We start from the raw sequence: 20,919 nt of genomic DNA on the forward strand, positions 1-20,919 counted from the left end.
AAACGGCTTTTCTGTGCACCCTCCAACTTAATATCATGGCGATATTAAGTCGGATGTCCCGAAGAGTAAAAAAAGTTAAAAAAAAAATTTTGAATTCAGCCCGTGGCTGTCGGGCCGAAAACCAGATGCTCAATTTTGCCGGCGTCCGGTTTCCGAGCCCGCGACTGTCAGCGGGCTCGAGAACAGACGCCAGCAAAATTGAGCATCGGCTGTCAAACCTGCTGACAGCCGCCGCTCTGGGCTAAAAGGAGGCGCTATTGGTGCACTAGTGTCCCTAGTGCCTCCTTTTACCCGATTCTACCGCACCACCTCATTTGCATACTGTATCGTGCGCACCGGCGAGTGGCCGGTGCGCGCGCTAGGAGAGCGGGCGTTCGTCCACTCTCCCGCATTTTTACTGAATCAGCCTGATAGTAATGACAGCAGAAAAGGACCAAATGGTCCATCCAGTTTGCCCAGCAAGCTTGTTTAGGTAGTAACTGCCACTCTGTGCAGGTTTCCCCCATGTTTCTCTTAAGGATACTAACTGCCACAAGGTGCAGTTATCCCCAAGCCTTATGAAAAATTTCTGCTAGCAACTTTTTTATTGGGTGATAAGGTTATCTATATGATGCAATTTTCTTTTTTTGCAAACAGATTCCAAGAGTAGATGCTTCTCAGCCAAGCTACCCAACCTTGAAAGTGGGGTTGATTAAAAAAAAAAAAAATTCAAATTTTCTAAAAGCTAACTACCAGGTCAGAGATGAGAGAATTAATTATTTTCACCTTGGGTAATAGTGGTTGAAGATGCTGGTTCCACTGATGTTTTAGTTGCCACTGAGCTTATCTCATGTGAAGACATGCAATATGTGTGACATGGACCACTACTGCCATGCAAGCTATTTTCTCAAAGAGTCAGGAAGAAATGTTTTTCACTGTGCTATGTCCAGGTGAGCTCCTATGAAGTCTATAAAATGAGATGGTTTTGTGCTGGATTTTGGAAAATGGGTGGGAAAACCTAAAGATTGAAGGGTGTTCATCATACAGAGAATGGAAGAATGAGCATCTTGAAGGGAATGCCCTGCAATAAGCCAGTTATCTGGGTAAGGAAGACAAAAAACAATGTTTATCTTTAAATGAGCAACAACTGCAAGGCAAGTTTTGAAAACTGGGTGCCACTGGAAGGCCAAACAGGAGAAGTAAGTTTGCTTACCGTAAATGGTGTTTTCCGTAGATAGCAGGATGAATTAGCCATGATGTCTGGGGAAATGTCCTCCAGTCCTCTAGGTGGCAGAGCTTCTCAAAGCACATAGAGCTTTGCCCTGTGTGCATGTGGCTGTCATAGAACTGGAGTGGAGACTGTCCAGGGAGGCGAGTGGGATAACATGGCTAACTCATCCTGCTATCTATGGAAAACACCATTTACGGTAAGCAAACTTGCTTTTTTTCCCCGCAGATAAGCAATCTGAATTAGCCATGATGTCTAGGGAGTCACCAGCTGGAAGGCTGAGCGCCGCCTGAAGGCACCTGGAAGTGGTGCATCGTTCCTTACGGCTTCTAAGAGGCACGCTCAATCTGGTATCTGGTTGCGGACAGTCTCCTTACTTTGATCCTGACAGGGAGATGGCTTGTTCCATCACCGCATCCACAGTCGCCTGCTGGTCGAGGCGGTTGTGTAAAGTGAAGGTATGCAACGACGACCACATGGTGGTTTTGCATGTGTCTAGGATAGGCACCTCGCTTAAGGAGGCAATAGGCGACACCCTTGCTCTGACTTGATGGCCTTCGATGCAGTGTTCAGGGCTTCTGATCTTTTGCTGGAACAGAAAGGCATGTATTGAGAGATCCCAGATGAAAGAGCTTCTTTGGAGCCCAGAAGCCAGACATTCGGGTTGAGGGGAATGAGGAGTTGAAAGCCCTAGATACTGAATATGTGCAACACTTGTAACAAGTCGGGGCACGATTGCAGACCAACATGTGAAGCCACTTCTCTGCTTTGGTCCCTTGCAGCTTCGGAAAGAAGATCTGTAGGGTGATCGTCTGGTTGAGGTGAAATGCCGAAACAACCTCATGGAAGGAAGGAGGGATGTATTCGTTATACCAGCTTAACGTGATGGAACTCCAGGTATGATGGATAGCGGACCTACTCTTGTAGTTCACTGATCCTCCTTGCTGAGGTGAAGGTGACTAGGAAGAAACTTTCCAGGAGAGATCTCTCGGACGACAGCTGTCTAAAGGGTTCAGAGGGCAAGAGCATCAGTTGCTCTAGGATTAGGTTTAGGTCCCACAGGACCAGAGCTTCTGGACAGGTGAGCACAGCCTAAGATGCCTTTCATGAACCTGGAACCCAGGTGGCTTGACCCCAGGACGACACAGAGTCGTGATAGGCTGCGATGGTGCTGACAAACTCTGACAGATGGCATTGCCAATCCTATCTGGTATAGCGAGCGAAAGTATTCTGACAGGCACTCCTGGGAGCAGGAGGGGTCCACCCCAAGTACTTGTGTCTGATCCATTTGCCTTGGTAGTTCTTCCTGATGGAACATTATCTGGAAGACACCAACACCTCTTGGATTTGCAGCAGTAAGTTAAGATGCGTCAATACTGACCTTTCAATCTCCACACTTGGGGATGCAGGGAGCGACGCATGAGGTGGAGAAGGATTTTCCTTCCTGAGATCATGGGTCCCCTGCATGCTCGAGGGGCACCAGCTGCCCGATGGATAGGTAGACTCTATGACATACCACAGCTGTCAGTCCACGCTGGAGCTGTAAGGATGAGATATGACTTAGTTTTTGGGTACTTGCCAGGTTCTTATGGCCTGGATTGGCCACTGTTGGAAAACAGGATGCTGGGCTTGATGGACTCCTGGTCTGACCCAGTATGGCATTTTCTTATGTTCTTATATGCTTTGTCCGGGATGTATATCTGGATGGATCTCGATCTGAGTGGGATTGGGGGGGGGGGGGGGGGGCGGATTGTACAGCAGTCCCTCCGTCCACAGAATGGAGAAGGTGTTCTGTGCCTAGCATTGGTTACTGGGTTGCCGGAGTAGAATCCGGGAACCTTCCTGTTGCTCTTGGTTGCAGATCTATGAGGGTGACCCAGGTTTGGAAGAGGTCGCCCGCCACATCCTGGCTGAATTCCCACCTGTATGGGTAAAAGTCCTGCTGAGCCTGTCTGCCCTGCGGTTCGTTATGCCTGACAGACAAGTCGCCTGGGGAGTGACAGACTTCCTCTCTGCCCCTTTGAAGATGCCATACATGTACTATACATAAATTAATACATGATGAAAAAGCAGAATGGCTGAACACAGCCCTTCACGTACACATCCCCCACAGAAACCTGAGATCAGCAAACAAAGCATTGCTAACTATTCCCTCAGTTAAAACAGCTAGACTAACTCAAGTAAGGGATAGGGCCCTACCCCCTAGCAGGACCTATAATTTGGAACAATATGCCTTTAGAAATCAGATTGCAAAGAAACAAAAACTTTCAGAAAAAGTTTAAAAACATGGCTATTTAAGCAATCATACCACAAAGAGAGTGGAGGGTAGCATTCAGGGAAATGTAGGATGCGGTAAGTAGAACTCCCACACACACACCTTTTTTTGTGTGTTTCTCATTTTTTCTTTTTTTTTCTTTCAACAACAAAGGACTAGAGTTAAGTATTAATTTATCTTATAGCTGATACAGATAGAATTGGACATGACTTATAACACACACCAATTAATATTTATTATGAAACTATGTTACAGTATTTTGATGGCATCTGTTTAGTTGATATAATTTAAGACATTTTATGCAACATGAAGTTATGTGCCTTATTGTGAACCATTGTGACGGCATCTAGCTTAACAACGGTATAGAAAAGATTTTAAATAAATAAATAAATGCATACGGCTTCTTGGCAGGGTCTCCAGGAACCGGACCTTACTTCCTTACCACCTAGTTGCCTTTGTAGACTATGACCGTATCCCCTTAAGGGAGTTTTCAAACATACGCAAGGAGTCCCTGCTGCTCTTAGCTCCGGAAGGTTGACATGCTGAGTTCTCTCCCAGTCTGACTGTTGGCCTTGGGTTTGCATATACTCCATGTGGGCACCTTACCCCTTGTTCGAGGCATGCATGGTCAGGCTAGCCAGCCATGCCAGGCTCAACACCCAATGGAAGTCCCTTCTCATGCTTATCGTGATGTTGATCTGGCGTGGCAAGGGGTACAGGTGTTATGTCCACTGTGAATTCAGGCCTCACTGTAGGCGGCACCTGTATAGGCGGATATGGATAGCACATGACTGTGCCCTAGGGTGGTCAAGATTGCCGGGTTGGGACGTGAGTGGCTATCATCAATTGGGTGGTCAGAGTCTGCAGGGCATGAATCCTGTTTCAGTAGAGACGCTTTGTTCAGTGTCGCGTTGATTGCGGCCCCGATGAATTGAGGGGGTCTGCATCAATTGCAGGTTGGACTCTCTGTGGTTGACAAGCAAGCTCAACACTTCCCAGCACTTGATGATCCGCAGACTGTGGTGCAGGTTGGGTGGGTCCAGGGTTACCTGTTGAGGTAGGGGAACAACTGTGTCTCCCGTTTCCCGGAGACGGTCACTACCACTGCTAGGCTACTTGATGAAGGTACTCAGGGCTGATAAATTCCAAATGGGGGTACCTTGTACTGGAAGTTATGTCCACTGATACTGGAAACAGTATTGCCCACCAATATAGTGGATAGGAATGTGACGCATCCCCGAGAACTAGCGCACACACACCCCTTTGAGTTGCGATTAGGCAGAATGGTCTTGAGAGAAAGCACCTTAAACTTTTCCGTAATAACCCTGATCAGATCCCGGAGGTCCCAGATGCGCGAAGGCCTTCTGGTCTCTCGGGAACGAGAAAGTATGGAAAACAGAATCCCCGGTTCCGTTGGAAAGCAGGAACTCGATAGATGCAGCACTGTTGGAGCATTATGGTTGACTTGCAGCTGAGGCTGCTGCTGTGCGGTCGTATGCGAGGCGGAAGATTCGGTGACGATGTAGAGTACCCCACGGTCGATACGGTCGCTTCCCAAGACTGGTGAAAATGAGAGGGTCCTCCCCCTACTGGAACGGTGGAGGTGGCCTAGGTGTTCCTAAGACTCCTGCTGAGTTTTGGGGTTGGTGACATCCAAGGGGCCCTGCCAGCAGGGTGAATTGCACTGTGGCCGCAGCCCTGTGATTGCTGGGGCGATAGGGTCCTAGATTGTCTGATTGGACAATCTCCTAGGATGGAGTAATGTCCTCTGGTGGGAGCTGGCTAGGGGAGCGAGGGACTCCACGTTCTGCTCCTTCAACTGGGCTGCCGACTCTCGGACTTTATTTCCAAAAAGGCTGAGTGGAGAACAGGGAAGGTCGGCTGTTTCTTATGCACATCTTCCCTGATAGCACTGGCCCAGAGGGCCGAAGCCATGCCACCTGTCTGGCTGTACTGACTCCTGCAGTGATTCTGGCCGACATGTCAAATGCACAGGCCTTCCCCCACAGCGTGCTGTTGTTCTGGGGGGTTCCTGCCTGGAGCGACAACAAGGACCCAGGGCTCCAAGGAAAGAAGCATTCATACAAATATTGTTCAACATTACATCCAGCATCCCTGCTTCGGATGTATGCCCAAACACTTCTTGTCACACACCTGCTGGAATGTGAGCGTGACCGATTCCCCCCCCCCCCCCCCCCAACATGACGGGAGCATGGGGGAGCTGGGCTGAACTGTAGAACGCAGATTCGCGCATCCAGAACTTACGATCTGTCCTTCGAGATGTTGCAGGCTTCGAGTCAGGAGATTCCCATGCCCTTGTGATCACTGCATGCAGCATCGCGTATAAGACAAGGCGGCTGGCTCTGCCGATGTCTCGGTATTCCCAGTATGCCAAGGAGCTCTGCACGGGTCTGGCACCTTTCTGGCCTCCACACTGAGAGCATTTCCCACCCCATGAACTCTAAGTGGGAGAAATCTTCCCATGGGGGATAGCTTCGAGGGGGAGGTGTCGACTCATGGACTGACCTCCCAGCTAGCGACATCTTCCAGACGAAACCAAATTCCACATTGTACTTTTGTTCCATTAAAGTAAGGAGCTGGATTCCAAGCTGGGAAACCCGGGATGCTGCCTGAGAGGCCTCTCTCTCCCCTTGAGAGAGCCTCAGAGGTAGTGCCCCAAGCAGAACAACAGAGTCTGGATCTCTGGGGTGTGCCCCCTTCCACGTTAGGGCTCTACCTGTATCATTCCTCCAGGGGCTCCTGCATGTACGATCCCGACGACCGCTACTTGCAGGGCTGAGGGCTGGAGTTGGGGAAGCAGAAGCACGCAGGACCTGATCCGAGGTCTCTTATGAGTGGAGCCATGCTCTGACGCACTCCCTGTGTCGGTGCGCCTTGATGTAGACTCCCTGCGTTGGTGCGCCCTGATGTCGATTCCCTACGTCTGTGTTCTTCGATGCAGACTCCAAGCATCGACATGCTCCTGCATTTGAGTCAGCATCACCGGAGCCTGCACTCTGAGTCATAAAGACGGCGTTATCTCCAAGACTCCTGGCATTGTAGTGGCATGGGGATGCTTGAGAGGGCCCTCGCGGTCGCCAAAGGGCTCTACCGAGGAGGCCTTTCCAGTCTCTGCTCTCGGAATGTCCTGTCTGGGGCCCGGAGGACTGCCCTGGTCTAGCATTGAGCATACGAGCCCGAAGCTACTTCCCTCAGCTTGCAATCCTGGCCATCTCAGGCTCTGGGCCCTTGGAGATGGGCTGTCCTTTGTAGAGGCTCAGAAAGAAACTCTGGCCCTCGGTTGGGCCTGAACCTTCCTGCGAAGAGATTCTGCTCTGCTTACCAGGTTTGAGCCCCGCCAGGCACGGTAGCAAGTAAGCAGGATGTAAGCTTAAAAGAAGAAAGAAAAGAAAGAAAAAGAGCTCCACGAGCACCCTGCAGCACGGAAGAACAAAAGTGAGGCAGTCTGGGAGTCACATGGTGTATGACGTCCACATGCACACAGGACAAAGCTCTGTGTGCTTTGAGAAACTCTGCCACCTAGAGGACCAGAGGTCGTTCCCCAGACATCATGGCTTATCTGCAGGGAAAAACATAATATTGGTAGCACTGACAGATTTAGGATTTTGGTACTGTTGCCCTCTGCCCACCCACCCCCCCCTTCCCCCAAGCTTAGATAAGAGGAAGCAGGTGGTCTAAGGCAGAGTCAGTTAGTTTCCTGTGGCAGCACAGGGGTAGATTTTCTGTGACAGAAATGAAAATAATTCTGAGGCAAATTGGCAAATTTATATTGAATTATAAAAATAAGACCGTTTCCCAGTTTAATTATCAGAAGGGAGGAGAGGAGAAAAAGGGAAGAGGAGTATGAGACAGAGGATGGGGAGAATGGGAGATGGGGAGATTAGGAATCTGGGATGAGGCAAGAGGAAGGAGAGCGAGGGAAGTTCTTGGATTGAGAAAGGAGGGAGTACATAGAGTTGGGAGTGGGTTTCAGAATCTGGGGAGAAGGGAGGTTAGATCTGAACTGCAGTATGTAGAGGAGGAGAGGATGTTAGGGAATGCTCCTCTTTGCATTCCCTAACATCCCACCCAATTTGACACATACACACAAACATGTGGCACGAGTCTCTTCTCTCTCAAATATACAAACACTGTCCACCTTTCCTAGCTCTTCTCTCTCTCACACACATCACCCAGCCAAACACCCTCTCTTCTCACCCTCCAATGATCCCCACTGGATCTGCCTGCTGTAAGTTCACTCCCCCTCCTGCCTGGGAGGCGAGGGTCTGGATCATGAAACAGAGGGCTGTTCTCTGCTGAGTAAGATTCAGCACAGCCGGAAAGCAGATCGTCAGCTAGCCTGCTGCCCCTAAGTGCATGCTTAGCATGCCTATTGACAAATCCAAGCTATAGCAAAACAAAGAAATTGTCTGTGAGCTTTGTGGATCAATCTGTGAGTGTAAGCAACTTTGAGGTCTAGAAAAGAAAGCCAGCTTTTTTCTTTTTTTTAAAGAAGAGGAGAATTGTGCTCAAGGATTCCATCCTGAATTTTTGTTTCTGTAAGTATTTGACATTCTGGAGATCCATGATACATCAGAAATCAGCAGTCGTTTTTGGAATCAGGACAGAAGACAAATTATGTGCTCTTGCTATGGATCCTAGAGTGACTGACTGGGTTAGAAACTGGCTGAGTGGGAAGTGACAAAGGATGGTGGTAAATGGAGTTTTCTTAGAAGGGGGGGGTGGGGGTGTGCTGCACAGATTGGTCCTTGGACCGGTTCTTTTCAACATTTTTGTGAGCGACATAACAAAAATGTTGCCTGGAAAAGTTTGCCTTTTTGCCGAATCTATTACAGAATGGACAGCCAGAAAGGAGAGGAAACATAAGGAGGGATCTAGTAAAGCTTGAGGAATAGTCTAAGGTCTAGTAGCTAAGATTTAATGGTAAAAAAAAGGCAGAATAATGCATTTAGGATGCAAAAAGAAAGAACAAAGCACAAAGAAAGAGCAGAATCTGGGGGTAATTGTATTTTATAACCTTAAAATGGCCAAACAGGGTGATAAAAAGATGTGAGATCGTTCAATTGTGCCATATCCTTAGCTTGGCCGGGAATTGCAATGAAAATGTTATCTGTTTTCGGTGAAGAGAGGAGCATACCTGAGAGAAGCTTTTGCATGCCTCAGATACCTGGACCGAATAATCTTGAAATAAGCGGATCTGATGGGTTTCATAAGAAAGGTTTTGTTTTTTCCAGAATGCTTGCCAGATTTTTTGCTTGTGCTGGAAGTTACGAAATTTTGCGATGACAAGACGAGGCCTCTGCGTGGTCTCTTTTTTGGTCCCGAGTCTGTGGGTGTGTTCGACAGTGAGGTGGCCTTGCAATTCTGGTAAGTCTAATGCTTCAGGCAACCAGCTTTCCAGTATCTGCCCTAAAGCCCGTTCTACGGCCTCTGGAAATCCTAAAAATCTGAGGTTGGAATGGCGCGCCCTATTTTCAAGGTCATCTAATTTGTTTCCGAGGTCTGCGATCTGGTTTGCCTGGGCTGCCATCTTAGCCGTACAGGCTAAGGAGTCGTCCTCTAAGACACTTATGTGGCCTTCCGCCTGATCAATGAAGGGGTTAATTTCAGCAAAGGCAGACTGAACCGCGGTGAGTTGGGATGCGATTCCGGCTAATTTTTCATCTAATGCTGCATATACCACATCTTTGATTTCAGTTATAGTCACTGCTGTAGCTTGATTTCCTTTAGCGGGGTCGCTCCCGGGTGCCATTTTGGGATCGGGGCCACTAGGTTTGTCTTGTTCCTTCTTACCTCCTTTCGCAGACATTGTAGGGGAGGCCCGCTGCAAGTAATGCTCAATGGACACATGCTCTCAGGTTTTACCAAGAAAGATGAGTAGTTTTTCAGCAGGTTGGTGAGGATTGCAGGTGATGGTAGGAGCAAACCCTCAGAGCCTAGGCAAAACCCTCCTGCCTGACTCACCACATCACATGACTCCGATTACCAACTTCTTCATCTTCTTTGGTAAAGGAAAGGTCTTTGGTGGCCCCCGCAGCAGAAAACCGGATCAGGGTCCACCCCTTCATTGTCAGATTCTTCCTGCGTGATCTTGATCCCCAGCTTGTCCAGAACATGGGGAATGAGAGGGCGTAACTCCTTCTTCCAGAATAATCGAACAACCCTAGGGTCGTTCCCCTCCATGGGTCCGACAAGCCCTTATCTGCATCTGGAACACCAAAATCATCTCCAGGATCCTCCTGAGGTCCATCTGAACCATCTGAATCCATAGAAGTCTCTCCATCTTCTCCCAAAGGACATCCAAGCACCAGCAGGTGATGAACAGTCCCTGACTTTCCCTGCAAAGCTATCTTAGGCCTCTTAGTCATGCGTTTGGACTTCTGGGTGAGCGGCCACTTACCCCCTGCTCCCCTTTAGGCCAGAAATGCCTTATGGCAAGTAGGACAAAATTTGTGGTAAATTCCTTAGAATCACTGGAACCCCTGTCCACACCGTCTTCCGCAGGCTCCCCCACACCTTCCTGATCTCAGACGTGGCTCGGATCATAGGCGATATTGAAGGAAGGGAGTCCCTGGGCTCCCTTGATGTTACCTGCTTTCTGCCATGTGGAGGCAAAATGCCCACTGCCCCCTCAGCACCCCCAGAGGCCTCCTTAATGGACCTTGCCAACCGGATGACTCACCTGCCATCTCCAGGGAGATTCCCTCCCCTCACAGAGGTCGAAGAACTCTCCCCCTGCATTGTGCACAGACACGATCATCTCATACTGCAGGCCCAACAGACTTTCCCATGCTCAGTGGCTGGTGCCATCTCTCCTGCACTCATGCCATGAGAATGCATTGAAGCCTCACGAATGCCACAACTAAATTCCTCCTGCCGGTGCAAATCACCCTCTCAAAGCTGCCCCTGACCCCTGTGCTGCTGCTGAGTCACATTTGCAACTTCTCACCCTTGTGCCTGATTTTGGCGTTCGGCCCCCGAAGCACACGATTGGTCCTTTTTGTCTTTTTTTTTAAAGGTATATCATGATTAAAGGAGCAAGAAATAAAAGTATACTTTCCTGCTTCTGGCTGCAGAGTATGGGTAAGACCACCTCAGAGGGAACAAGAGAACCAGGAACCCCGGTTTTCAATCCCTCTGGATGCTGCAGGCTGAGCCAGACCAGGGATATCCAACCCCACCCCGCTCGCCCTGCTCTTCCTGCTCTTCCTGAGAGATGGCCCACGAAGGAACCTAACACAAACTCCACTACAAGCCTTCCCCACTACAAACTCCATTGCCTGATCTAGAACTGTACACCACACATCTCTGTAAACAAAACTCTCCAAATTTTTCATGCATAATATTCATTAAAGAGAGGTTGGCCCCTTGCCCCCTCTTCTGTATATAGTATTTATTCTATTTTATTTCACTTTATATATTTATTGCTCCGTTCAGCCCCTCTTTATTTTCCTACTCCAAGTTAAGGCTTCCTTGTTATAATGTAACTGTATGCTCCGTATCTCTTGTTGATTGGTTAATTGTATATTCTGCTTAGTTCATTGTAAACCGAATTGATTTGATTTGTATCAAGAAAGTCGGTATATAAAAGCCTTAATAAATAAATAACACCTCAGGGAGTACATACTCTTCTTAGTTGACTAGCAATCTTTTTCTTTTTTCAAATTCCAGATTTTGCACAAGTCTACCATCTGCTGGATTCAGAGAAATACTACTATCTAATTACATTTTAATTCTCTTAGAAGCCTCTCATGAGGTACTTTGTCAAATTCCTTCTGAAAATCCAAATACACAGCTACAGGTTCACCTTTAAATTTGCTTTATTTATGTGTTCTTAGTAGATCTTAGTTTGTATTCTACTTTATAATAGATTAACTGTTCTATATGTTCCATGTAAACCGCCATCTCGGCGATAGTTATCTCTGTTATCTGTGAACCGGAGTGATATGTATATTATACAGGAACTTCCGGTATATAAAAACCAAAAATAAATAAATAAATAAATAACCTTTATCCACATGCTTATTCACCCCTTCAAAAAACAGTCTAGCAGATTTGTGAGGCAAGATTCCCCTTAGGTAAATCCAAGCTGCCTGCGACCACTTAAATCATATTTATCTATATGTTCTGTGATTTTATTCTTTAGAACAGAATCACTGAAACTGAACTGTATCCTCAAGGAGTACTTTGTGGAGATCAATAGGAGGATGAGCTATGCCTAAGACCACTGGGAAGCTGAACATTTCGTGATGTGATATTTTGAAGTTGGTCTTAATTCATAAAAGAGAGCTCTATAGATTTATCAGATTTACTACAAAAGTCACAGGAAGAAATTGAAGTTAAAATAAGGGAAACCTTATTAATTCAATTTGCTTTCTCTACGGATAGAGATAATATTCTGAGATCCTTTTTTCGTAATAGATTAAATACCTTTTATGGCCAAAAAGTGTGGATTTTTCCTGATTTAATTAAGGATACTCAAGATCGAAGAAGAAATTTCCTACAGTATAGAAAAACTGTAGTTGAGAAAGGAGGAACTTTTTCTTTAAAATATCCGTGTAAATGTTTTATTAAATTGGATGGTAACAACTATATATTCTCCGATCCTAAAGGTTTAAAAGATCTTCTCGAGATTTAATGACCGGCAACTAGGAAAGTAAAACAGGTCAAGAAATGATGTATATTATTTCCTAATCTATAATTCTATTCCTAAATATTTCGTTCATTGGAAGATTCCATTTTATTTTGCCTTGTTTGAACAAATGCCAAATAAGGGTCAAACAATATAGAAATTGATTTTTGTTTCCTGTTTTCTTATGATTGACATGTGTTCTATTTTCATTGTAATTTGTTTATTGTAATTAATTATGTAAAGCAATAAATAAAGAATTTAAAAAAAAAAAAAAAAAAAAAAAAAAAGGAGGACTTAACCTCACTGTTTATTGAGTTCTACAGAAAATTGTGTGATGGCTCAGTTTTCAACCATTTTGGCCATCTTTACCACTTATAGAACCCCTGCAAGTAATGTTCACCTCGATATCCCAAAAGTTGTTACTTCCTTTTATCCACCCCTACATATCACCACAATCCAGGTGAGCCTTACCGGCATGGGGATCTTGGACAGCTCTTTGCCAATGCAGTTCTTCATGATACTCCAAAGGTTTAGGCTATAATTGGGTTTGTAGGGGATCCGTGTTCTCTTTTCTTTCTTTGTGTCTTCTGCAAGTAGTCGATACTGTAGAAGAGACCAGCATAATAAAAAGTGACTATCAAATGGCAATCAGAAGAAAATGTTCTTATCTGTAAACAGGGCCTGCAGTTTCCCATGATTTAGCAGTTGCAGAATTTGGGCCTTGCCATGGAATCACAAGGAACAACCCAAATGCCATCTCTGCTGGTTTACTGGTTATACCACCACTGGTACAAAGAAGCCACACTGCAGAGATACAAGGGTATGAGGATTTGGAGCTCCACTCACTAGTGTACTCTTATGGTAGCATTTGGTCTATTAAATTTCCTAAGCAGAGGAACCCCTCAGGCTATTACAGACTTTATGCAGGCTGTAATAGCCTGGGATTTGGTGCATTAAATGTTCATAATGAATCTCTCACTTTGAAATGATGAGACGTAACCACATGATACATACATGCTAATCTCTGGCTTGTAACTGAATACTAGTCTAATATACTGTCAACACTGGGTCACAATGCCTCTTTGGATGGCTCTCAGTTACTGTAATTACACAACTTGAATTCTAAGGATAAACCTTACAGCAAACAGAAAAAATCTCAGAGTCCATGGCTACCTTAGCTTAAATGTGTATTTATTAATTTGTGTATTAGTTTGTTTGCCCCTTCAATTAACAGTACATAAGTTATGAAATTAATTTAATGACTAATAAGAAAGCCCTGTTGAAAATTAACTATAGTAGACCATTGTCCAAAAGTAGAAAATGATGCACATGGGGAAAGTGCAGTTGCTTACTTGTATAACAGGTGTTCTCCTAGGAAAGCAGGATGTTAGTCCTCACATATGGGTGACATCATCTGATGGAGCCTGGCACGGAAAACTTTTGTCAAAGTTTCTAGAAGCTTTTACCAGTAGAGTGAGCATGCCCAGCCTGCTACTATCCTCACGTGTCCACGCCAGGTCCCCTTCAGACTCGTAACATAGCAAAATATGAGCGAAAAATAAAACAAACCGAAGGAGAATCCAACTCCGTGGGGAGGCAGGCAGGATTCCTAAGGTATAACATCCTGCTGTCACAGGAGAACACCTGTTACAGGTAAGCAACTGCGCTTTCTCCTAGGACAAGCAGGATGGTAGTCCTCACATGTGGGTGAATAGCAAGCTCCAGACTGCCCCTGCTAACAGGAGAGGTGAACAGCAACCAAACAATGTGCCAACGGGCACAACACAAGTGCATCGCTGTGGAACCGCAGGGGACAGTCTGGTTATCAAAGGCACAAAGAGTTGGGTTCAGGCCCAGAACAGGTTATGCAGGAAGGATTGACCAAATGCACTGTCCTGACGCCTGTCTTTATCCAAGCAATAATGAGCCGCAAACGTGTGAAGAGAACGCCAGGTTGCGGCTCGGCAGATCTCAACGACGGGGACTGCATGAAAATGTGCCACTAACTTTGCCATAGCCTGCACAGTGAACCTTTACTCTGCCGACTAGTGGAAGGCCTGCCTGCATAAAGCAGAAGGCAATACAATCTGCCAGCCAGTTCGACAAGGTCTATTTACCCACCACCCTCCCCAGCCTGTTGGAATCAAAGGACATGAAGAGCTGGGTGGACTGTCTGTGGCCGGCAGTGCAATCAAGATAGAAAGCCAAGGCTCTTTTGCAGTCCAAGGTATGAAGAGCCTGTTCTCCCGGACGATGGACTGGTTGTGTATGCAACCACAGGATCGTGAAAGAACCGTGAGTATGGAGCATACATAACCAGAGGGATATCTCTGGAAGTGCGGCCTTTTAAAAGCATAGTACAGTGGGCATGGAGCAGATTGTACTCTGACAGTTCAGAGACTGAACTGCCACATTTTACTCTAATTTGAGCAACCGTCTCCCTGAATTTATCTCTGAAAAGAAAGTCTCTGAGGCAGGAGATATCCACTAGCTTATCATGGACATCGTCCTGCAAGCTGCTTGCCCAACACTAAGCTATCCGACATGTTCCTGTGAAAGCCGAGGAAGAGCGAGAGGTTGTATCCACATCTTCATAGATTAAGAAAATATGGCGTACGCATTCTTCTGCATCAAGGAATAACTGTGGTAACAATGAGATGGTATCACCTGATGGAAGAAACAGCTTCAGCTTTTGCAAACAGTCATTTAAGTACTAAACTATGTAGAACTGATGAGTAGATATTTTTACATTAAGTTCTGGAATATTCACCTATGAAAATTGTCCAGCATTCTAGGATCTTTCTTGGATGGGATGTTGCAAAGAAATTTTGGTCACCTCAGGTATATACCCCTGGTGAATCTCTTCAGGCTGGCTGGATTCCACTGCATCTAGTGTGGGATCTGAATGAGTACCCACCCTTATTAGAAAAGCTGGGGCTCCTCCTCGTGGAAGAAAATATATTTTGAAAAGAAGAGGTTAGAAAGTACTATTTATCCTTAGACACCAGACAGGTAAAGAAAGTTTTCACCATTTCCGCCACAGATGTCTCTTTGGCCTAGCACTTGAGGTGGAACAGCGTCCTCTTGCCCCTTCTCTGGACTCTTGACAGATCTACACCAGAGACCAGCTGGAAATTAAGGGGACCACTGAACAAATGGGATCCGGCTTCTCTGGATGAAGGCTAGATGATTTTTCGGCGCCAAGAGCACAGCCGGCTCTGCGGATCATGCCTTTTTCTTTATTTTTGGCTTAGTTCCACTGACAGAGGAGGCATCTTAGAGGAGTTTCTGCTCACATCTACATCCGGAAAGTATGAGGAAACCCTGCTCTGGGAGAAGGACTGACTATGGATCCTCAGAGACCTGTGCAGGTCCTCCATTTTCCAGGCCCTTGATTTCTGGAACCGCAGAGGCATGTAGATATAATGTCAACAGTTTACTTGGTCATGGTCTGGTCCCAGGCAATGACTGCAGCTATGTCCATCGGTAATGGGCAGTTGGTATTTTTTTTTTTTGTATAGCACTGAAAAGTGTTGCTTGGGGGGTTTGCTAATGTAGTGAGGCAACAAAAAAATCCCAATGAAAGGATTAAGAAAACATTTCCAGGAAAGGATATGCATCCATGCGGAGGCTCATACCAAAAAAAAAAAAAAGACTGAGGTACCTCAAGAGGCAATTCCCACACAGGCTCAGTAAAGTAAAAGCTTTGAGTATAGAGAGAAGGGTCCATTTGGCACCGTTGAACATCACCCTATGTGTCATAACTGAGTACTGCTTGTTGGAGAAAAAATGGATGATAATTACCTCTGTAGAGATTTATGATGAAACCATAGCTTGAGTACTATGTGCAATTCTAGTTGCCCCATCTCAAGAGAGATATCTGAACAAGAAAAGGAACAGAGGAAGGCAACACATATGATAAAGGGGATGGAATGGCTCCCCTATAATGGAAAACTATAGGTTAAGAATGCAAAGGAGATGGCTGAAAAAGAACATAATAGAAGAAGTTTATAAAATTCTGAGTGGGGTGGAGCTGGTAAATAAAAGATATTTACCCTTTCAAGTACTAAAACAAGGAGACATTCCATAAAAATAAGCACCAGAAAATTTAAAACAAATTGCAGAAAGTACTTTTCCACCCAATACACAATCAAGCTATGTAATCTGTTAGCTGAGAATGAAGTCAAGGCAAGGAGCACAGTGGGTTTTTAAAAGAGGTTTAACCAAGCTCCAGGAGGAAGAGTCCCTAACACACTAGCAGCCAAATAGACTAGAAAATCTATTGCTATCCATGGGAGTAACAAAAAACAGATCTATTTTATGGGATCTGCCAGGTACCTAAGCCCTGGATTGGTCACTATTGGGAGACAGGATGCTGGGCTTGATGGACTTTGATCTGACCCAGTATGGATTTCTTATGTTCTCATATCAAAAGTTTTCTGTATTCCTTATGGATCTCATTATAAAATGGTGATACCCTGCAGTCAAAGAGGATAAGGTATTGAGGTCCTTGTATGCAAAGCAGATATGTCATTCTGTACTAATTTCTTGATTCATAAATGACACTTTGTTCTTTGGGTATAATGCAAGTGAATATTCCCTAAAGATTTCAGGATAAAACAGTGGTCAGCACCTGCTATAGTCAGTTACCTTAGATTATATTTAATGGTTTCTCTTGTCCATCATTCAATAAGAATGTATATCAACACTCCCTTTTACGCAACTGTGAAGAAGTATTCACAAGAAAACCTCAGAATACCTTAAAGAACCAGATCCAGAGATCTGGTCTGGTCCACCTTAAGCCTCAGATAACAGAAAATCACGGTCTGGGAAGTCGTATATCTAGTCAGGCCCCAGGAAGAAATAGGAGGCCCCGGAAAATGAAGGACCCTAGAGAAGACCCAGACCAAGAGATAAAGTGTTCTAATACTTCTTTCTTTATTATATTAGCCGAGGTTTTTATGGATCTCCGTACCTCCTTGAAGTTTCCAATAAGATCCTCCCCTGACTCACCAATCGTTTATACTTGTTTTCTGCGTTCCTAGGCCTTTTCTCTTCCAGCAGTCTATGCCTCCAAGTTTTATTTTCCTTGTTGAATGTAGCTTTGTTTTTTCCTGTTTTATACTATTGTCTTTGGTTCAGTCCCCCAGTTCGATGTAAACCGATCTGATATGGTCTTTTAACCATGAAGGTCAGTATAGAAAAGTGTTAAATAAATAAATAAATAAAATAAATTTATAAGCTGAAGTATGCAAAGCTGTTTTTTTCATGTATATTAATAAACGTGCAAGGAAAACCAGCCAGAGCCTAGCCTGTGTCTGTTCTCTGGCCATTTTGACAGCAAAGTGTCACATATGGTGTCAGAAGTGAGGTATCTGAGCTAAGCTAACACAGCCAGAAAAAAATTCTCTTTTCTTTCCTGGTTCCTGGGGCCTAGCAACAGCAGCTGCCAGGAGAGAGATTTTAAAAGGGCCAAGGAGAATAGCTCCACCTAGATAGAGGGACTTAATAGTAAGTCTACACCAAACAGGCAGGATTTTTTTTCTTTTTCTGTATGAAAAAAAACTTGCTGTCTGAGTGTTCCAGAACAGCACTGAGTCCTGCAAGAAATGTTTGTGGTACCAGAGCCAGTGGACCAACTTGGAGTGGACCTTACATCCCCCTCACCAAGGGGCAACAGAAAACCTGCAGGGTGGTACAGGCCCTCAACCAAGGGGCAACAGAAAACCTGAGGGTCACTGCACACCCTGACTGAACAAATTGGCCAGTAGCTGGCATTGATGAGCAACCAGCAAACAATCCTGAATCAGTTAAGAACATAAGAAAATGCCATACTGGGTCAGACCAAGGGTCCATCAAGCCCAGCATCCTGTGTCCAACAGTGGCCAATCCAGGCCATAAGAACCTGGCAAGTACCCAAAAACTAAGTCTATTCCATGTTACCATTGCTAATGGCAGTGGCTATTCTCTAAGTGAACTTAATAGCAGGTAATGGACTTCTCCTCCAAGAACTTATCCAATCCTTTTTTAAACACAGCTATACTAACTGCACTAACCACATCCTCTGGCAACAAATTCCAGAGTTTAATTGTGCGTTGAGTAAAAAAGAACTTTCTCAGATTAGTTTTAAATGTGCCACATGCTAACTTCAAGGAATGCCCCCTAGTCTTTCTACTATCCGAAAGAGTAAATAACAGATTCACATCTACCTGTTCTAGACCTCTCATGATTTTAAACATCTCTATCATATCCCCCCTCAGCCATCTCTTCTCCAAGCTGAAAAGTCCTAACCTCTTTAGTCTTTCCTCATAGGGAGGCTGTTCCATCCCCTTATCATTTTGGTAGCCCTTCTCTGTACCTTCTCCATCACAATTATATCAAACCCTGCAATTCCAATGATGCAGGCACGGCTTTAACCTCTGATTCTCTAAGTTGAAGACAGGAGAGGACCCAGAGATTTTCCTGAATAGCTTTAAAAGGACTATACACCCGGCAGGTTGATGAGAAGCCAAGTGGACCACGTACTTGGCAAATTTGTTCACTGGCAAAGCCAAGCAGTCTTTCAAGCAGCTAATCTATGCAGAAGTGAAGAACACTATCCTGAAAAGAGCAGGATATACTTCAGAAACCTTTAGGCAACAGTTACAAATGGGCATTTTATAGCCCAGGGAAAGTCCCCAAAACCAGCTCCTTGACTGAAAGATGCCAGATGGAAGTGGCTACAGCCAGAGGCAAAGACCAGCCTTGTGGTAGCCCAACAAGTGCTTCTGGAACAGTTCCTAGTCAGCTCGATCAGCACTCAGGCTCACTTTGGAAAAAGTAATAGAAGTGGCAGATGCCTTCTATTAGGCCCAATTAATGCCCAATGTAGTCTGAAGGCTAGAAAGGTACCCCACATAGGCCCCTTGGCACAGTAATGAGAACAGTTGACCCCAGCTCAGAAATGACAGCTGGGGCCTAAGCCCAGTCCACAGCATCTCTCATTTGTTTCAACTGTGCAAGGAGAGGTCACTTGGCCAGAGACCGACGATATGATCGAAGTGAAGCAATGGACATCAACATGCAAAGGGCTTTGTTCAAACAAATGGTAATGGAACCCTCGAGAAAGGGAGCTATACTCTATTTAGTGCTCACTAACGGAGATAATGTCTCTGATGTCCAGGTGTGTGCCCACCTCAGCACCAGTGATCATCAAACGGTATGGTTTCATATCACAAATAGGATAAGGAGAAGAAGCACGAAGACCCGAGTTTTGAAGTTCAAAAACACGGACTTTGTTGAAATGGGGAAGTACCTGGAGGAAGAACTAGAAGGCTGGGAGAACAAGAGAGATGTGTAACAGTGGACCAAACTAAAAGGAGCAATTATCACGGCAACTAATCTATATGTTAGAAAAGTAAAGAAAAGCAAAAGAAAAACTAAACCTATTTGGTTCTCAAAGGAGGTGGCTGACAAAATAAAGGCTAAAAGAACAGCATTCAAAAAATATAAAGGATCCCAAAGGGAAGAGCACAAAGAAAATATCTGATAGAACTGAGGGAGACAAAAGTAATCAAGACAGCAAAAAGTCAAGCAGAAGAAAGGATTGCCAAAGAGGTAGAGAGAGGTGACAAAACATTTTTCAGATACATCGGAGAAAGGAGAAAAGTTCAAAGTGATATATTGAAATTGAAAGGTGAAAAGGATCAATGTGTAGAGAGAGATGAAGAAATGGCAGAATATTAAACGAATACTTCAGTTCAGTGTTCACTAAAGAGAACCCAAGAGAAGGACCGTCGCTAGTTAACAAGAAACTGGAGGGGAATGGAGTAGATGTAACTCAGTTTACAGTGGAGAATGTGTGGGAAAAGCTGGGGAAACTGAAAATGGACAAAGCCATGGGGCCTGATGAGGTTCATCCCAGGATACTGAGGGAGCTCAGAGATGTGCCTGCGGGTCCGCTGTGTGACCTGTTCAATAGATCCCTAGAAACGGGAGTGGTGCCGAGTGATTGGAGAAGAGCGGTGGGGGTCCCACTTCACAAGAGTGGGAACAAACAGGAGGCTGGTAACTACAGACCGGCTAGCATCACCTCGGTAGTGGGAAAAGTAATGGAGTTGCTGCTGAAAGAAAGAATAGTGAACTATCTACAGTCGGGAGAATTGCTGGACCAGAGGCAGCATGGATTCACCAGGGGAAGATCCTGTCAGACAAATCTGATTGACTTTTTTGACTGGGTGACTAGGGAATTGGATCGAGGAAGCGTGCTCGATGTCAATGTGTGATGGTAAATGGAACTTACTCTGAAGAGAGAGCGGTGTTAAGCAGAGTACCACAAGGATCGGTGTTGGAACTGGTCCTGTTCAATATCTATGTGAGCGACATAGCAGAAAAGATAGAAGGTAAGGTTTGTCTTTTTACGGATGATACTAAGATCTGCAACAGAGTGGACACGCCGGAAAGAGTGGAGAGAATGAGACTGGATTTAAGGAAGCTAGAAGAGTGGTCGAAGATATAACAGCTGAGATTCAATGCCAAGAAGTGCAGAGTCATGCATATGGGGTGTGGAAACCTGAAAGAACTGTATTCAATGGGGGGGGGGGGGGGGGGGGGGGGGGTGAAGGGCTGATGTGCACAGAGCAGGAGAGAGACCTTGGGGTGATAGTGTCTAATGATCTGAAGTCGGCGAAACAATGTGACAAGGCAATAGCTAAAGCCAGAAGAATGCTGGGCTGCATAGAGAGAGAAGTATCGAGTAAGAAAAGGGAAGTGATTATCCCCTTGAACAGGTCCTTGGTGAGGCCT

The 20,919-nt window shown here is 45.3% G+C and overlaps 1 protein-coding gene across 2 annotated transcripts in view; it reads right to left on the reverse strand.

Annotated features, from left to right (window-relative positions):
* The window catches only part of OSBP (oxysterol binding protein), a 201,378-nt gene that overhangs the window by 94,321 nt on the left and 86,138 nt on the right, over window positions 1-20,919 (reverse strand). For both annotated transcript variants that reach the window (XM_029575088.1, XM_029575087.1), the window contains exon 7: window positions 12,607-12,738. In XM_029575088.1, the coding sequence (XP_029430948.1) occupies window positions 12,607-12,738 (132 nt within the window). The remainder of the gene's footprint in view (window positions 1-12,606; window positions 12,739-20,919) is intronic.

This window comes from Rhinatrema bivittatum, chromosome 13, assembly GCF_901001135.1.
Source record: "Rhinatrema bivittatum chromosome 13, aRhiBiv1.1, whole genome shotgun sequence".
NCBI lineage: Eukaryota > Metazoa > Chordata > Amphibia > Gymnophiona > Rhinatrematidae > Rhinatrema > Rhinatrema bivittatum.